At 44.6% G+C, this 3,521-nt stretch overlaps 1 protein-coding gene across 1 annotated transcript in view; it reads right to left on the reverse strand.

Moving 5' to 3' along the window:
- Positions 1-1,296: 1,296 nt before the first annotated feature.
- The window catches only part of ntpcr (nucleoside-triphosphatase, cancer-related), a 4,619-nt gene continuing 2,394 nt past the window's right edge, over positions 1,297-3,521 (reverse strand). Inside the window, exons 2-3 of the mRNA XM_024144748.1 lie at positions 2,140-2,302; positions 1,297-1,366 (exon numbers count right to left, since the gene is read on the reverse strand). Of these exons, the coding sequence (XP_024000516.1) occupies positions 1,297-1,366; positions 2,140-2,302 (233 nt within the window). The remainder of the gene's footprint in view (positions 1,367-2,139; positions 2,303-3,521) is intronic.

Consider the following 3,521-nt stretch of genomic DNA (forward strand, 5'->3'; position numbering starts at 1 on the left):
ACTCTACTACGCAGAGCTGCTGAGGTCTACTCTTACTACCAGTAGCTGTGAGGGTCTACTTCTACTCTACTACAGAGCTTGCTGTGGGTCTGGTCTACTCTACTACAGAGCTGCTGTGGGTCTACTCTACTACCAGATGCTGCCTTGTGGGTCTACTCTACTACCAGAGGCTGCTGAGGGTCTAGCTCTACTACCAGAGCTGCTGTCGGGTCTACTGCTACTACCAGAGCTGCTGAGGGTCTACTCTACTACCGAGATGCTGCTGGGGTCTACTCCTTACTCTAATCTACAGAGCTGCTGTGGGTCTACTCTACTCTCTACTACCAGAGCTGCTTGTGGGTCTAGCTCACTACTACTACCAGAGCTTCTGTGGGTCTACTCTACTACCAGAGCTCTGAGGGTCTACTCTACTCCGCGAGAGCTGCTGAGGGTCCTACTCTACCTCTTACTACAGAGCTGCTGAGGGTCTATCTGCTACTCTACTACAACGAGTGCTGAGGTCTACTCTACTAACCAGAGAATACCAAGAGTGTTTTAAAGCTGTCATCAAGGCAAAAGGGTGTCCTACTTTGATTTTGTTTAACTTTAACTTGTTTACTACATGATTTTCATATGTGGTTATGTCATACGTTCTTGATGTCTTCACTATTATTTTACAATTTAGAAACAAATAGTAATAAAATAAAGAAAGGACCCTGGAATGAGTAGGTTGTGTCCAAACCTTCGAGCTGGTAAGCTGCAATGAGGAAAATCCTGCTGCTACAACCGCTGACCTAGAGGAAAATCCTGCTGCACAACCCTCGACATAGAAGGAAAATCACTGCTCCAACCCTGAATAGGAGGAAAGTCATGCTCACACCCTGACATAGAGGAAACTACTGCTGGTGGCCTGTAAATCATCCCTGACGCATGGAGGAAAATCACTGGCTTACACCACTCATGAGATCATAACGAAGGAAAATCGCTACACCTGAAGAGCATGCTCAAACCGAAGAGACATCCTGCCACCATAGGAGAAAACTATTGCTCACGAACCTGACATAGGAAGGAAATCACTGCTCAACACCCTGACATGAGGAGGAAATCACTGCTCAAACCTGACTAGGAATGCCAAGACAAGAGGATCACTGCTCATCAACCTGACATTGGAGGAAAATCATTGCTACAAACTGACATAGGAGGAAAATCACTGCTGCACAAACCCTGACATAGGAGGAAAACCTGCTTAGTTAAATAGTGAATAATACACGTACGTTTCTGAAGAAGAGGGGTAGAGCGCCAAGGGGGGGGTTTCTCTCACAACGATGGTACATCACACATACTGTCCAAGTGTATCTCTCCTCCATGTGAAGCTACAGACTTCTCTTTTTGACATGAACAAAGACAGCAGAGAAAAACAACATTAACACACAGGGGAACTGTTTTCCCGACACAAGATTAGGGCAAGTCCTGGATGAAAATCACCACACAGACACAGATTAGCCGCAAATTCCTGGACTGAAATCACCACCAGACACGATTAGGGCAAGTCCTGGACTGAAATCACCACAGACCATTTACATTGACCCCCCCCCTCGTGAACACTACTGCTACTTGCTGTTTGTTTGTTATCTATGCATAGTCACTTCACCCCCACCTACATGTACAGATTACCTCAACAAGCCTGTACCCCTCGCACACTGACTCGGTACCGGTGGCCCCTGTATATAGCCTCCACATTGACTCGGTACCGGTGGCCCCTGTATATAGCCTCCACACTGACTCTGTACCGTAACACCCTGTATATAGCCTCCACATTGACTCTGTACCGTAATACCCTGTATATAGCCTCCACATTGACTCTGTACCGTAATACCCTGTATATAGCCTCGTCTACTTGGTAAATATTTTCTTCTTCTTGAACTGCACTGTTGGTTAAGGGCTTGTTAGTAAGCATTTCACAGTAAAGTCTACACTTGTTGTATTCGGCGCATGTGACAAATAAAGTTTGATTTGAAAAGTAACAATAGAGAATGTACATTGAAAATGTTTTTTAGTCCTGAACTTGGCTTAATGTGTGTCTGGGGAACCGGCCCTTACAGAAATAGGTTGACCATTTTGGTTGATTGTGTAAAATATTGACCCGTGACTGAAGCCTACCTGACTCTGGACAAGAGTCCTCTCTGTCCGGTCACAGTGACGACGTCGAAACCGACCCTGCGCCTCCCCTCCCTGACCTCCTGGGTGTAGAAGCCCTCCACAGACACACCTGAAGACACCATTACGTCACAGGCCTTCTGCACCAGGGTGGTCTTACCCACACCTTCACAATAGAAGAGGGTCATGTCATATCCAAAATGAAGTAGTTTGTCTTCTTGGGGCCTTCAAACCATGACTATCAACAGAAATGTAATATTTGATCATAATGTAAAGTACTGATTCATAAACAGAGTTGTTTTATGTTAGTATTTGGCGAAGGTCACACCATTCACTTACAGAGAAAATCAGAATGCTCAGGATCTGCCTGGGATGCACGTTGTGTCTAGTTAACACAGCCACAAAGTCATAATTATGGCTAAACCCTCCCACTTCTAAAAATTATATTCTAAATGTGATTCTAAACCTAACCACACTGGTACATTTCTGCCTAACCCTATCCTTAAATTAAGACGAGCATGCAAACTTTTGTAGCCAATTTTGACTTTATGGCTTTGGAATCTGACTGTGTGTGTTATCCAGTGGAAACCAAGATACACCAGAGAGGAAGAGGCGAAGCGAGAGGGTTTACTTAAACCAAAATATGTCCAGGTAAAGCAGACCATTAATTATTAAGCAAGTGAGGGTGGTTTGTATGGGGGGCAATGAGGGTGTCAAATTGAAAATGAATAGCTATTTCAATACTTGAGGCTCATTTGATCTAATAGAAGTTGCGTATTGCTGAGGTTCTGTCGAGTCTAGGCTACGGATATAACCTGATGCACGTGACATCTAGGCTACGGATATAACCTGATGCACGTGACATCTAGGCTACGGATATAACCTGATACACATGACATCTAGGCTACGGATATAACCTGATGCACGTGACATCTAGGCTACGGATATAATAGCCTAGATGTCATGTGCATCAGGTTATATCCGTAGCCTAGATGTCATGTGTATCAGGTTATATCCGTAGCCTAGATGTCATGTGCATCAGGTTATATCCGTAGCCTAGATGTCATGTGCATTCAGGTTATATCCGTAGCCTAGATGTCACGTGTATCAGGTTATATCCGTAGCCTAGATGTCATGTGTATCAGGTTATATCCGTAGCCTAGATGTCATGTGCATTCAGGTTATATCCGTAGCCTAGATGTCATGTGCATCAGGTTATATCCGTAGCCTAAGATGTCACGTGTATCAGGTTATATCCGTAGCCTAGATGTCATGTGTATCAGGTTATATCCGTAGCCTAGATGTCATGTGCATCAGGTTATATCCGTAGCCTAGATGTCACGTGTATCAGGTATATCCGTAGCCTAGATGTCACGTCGTATCGG

Source organism: Salvelinus sp. IW2-2015, unplaced genomic scaffold (genome assembly GCF_002910315.2).
Source record: "Salvelinus sp. IW2-2015 unplaced genomic scaffold, ASM291031v2 Un_scaffold5831, whole genome shotgun sequence".
NCBI classification, from domain to species: domain Eukaryota; kingdom Metazoa; phylum Chordata; class Actinopteri; order Salmoniformes; family Salmonidae; genus Salvelinus; species Salvelinus sp. IW2-2015.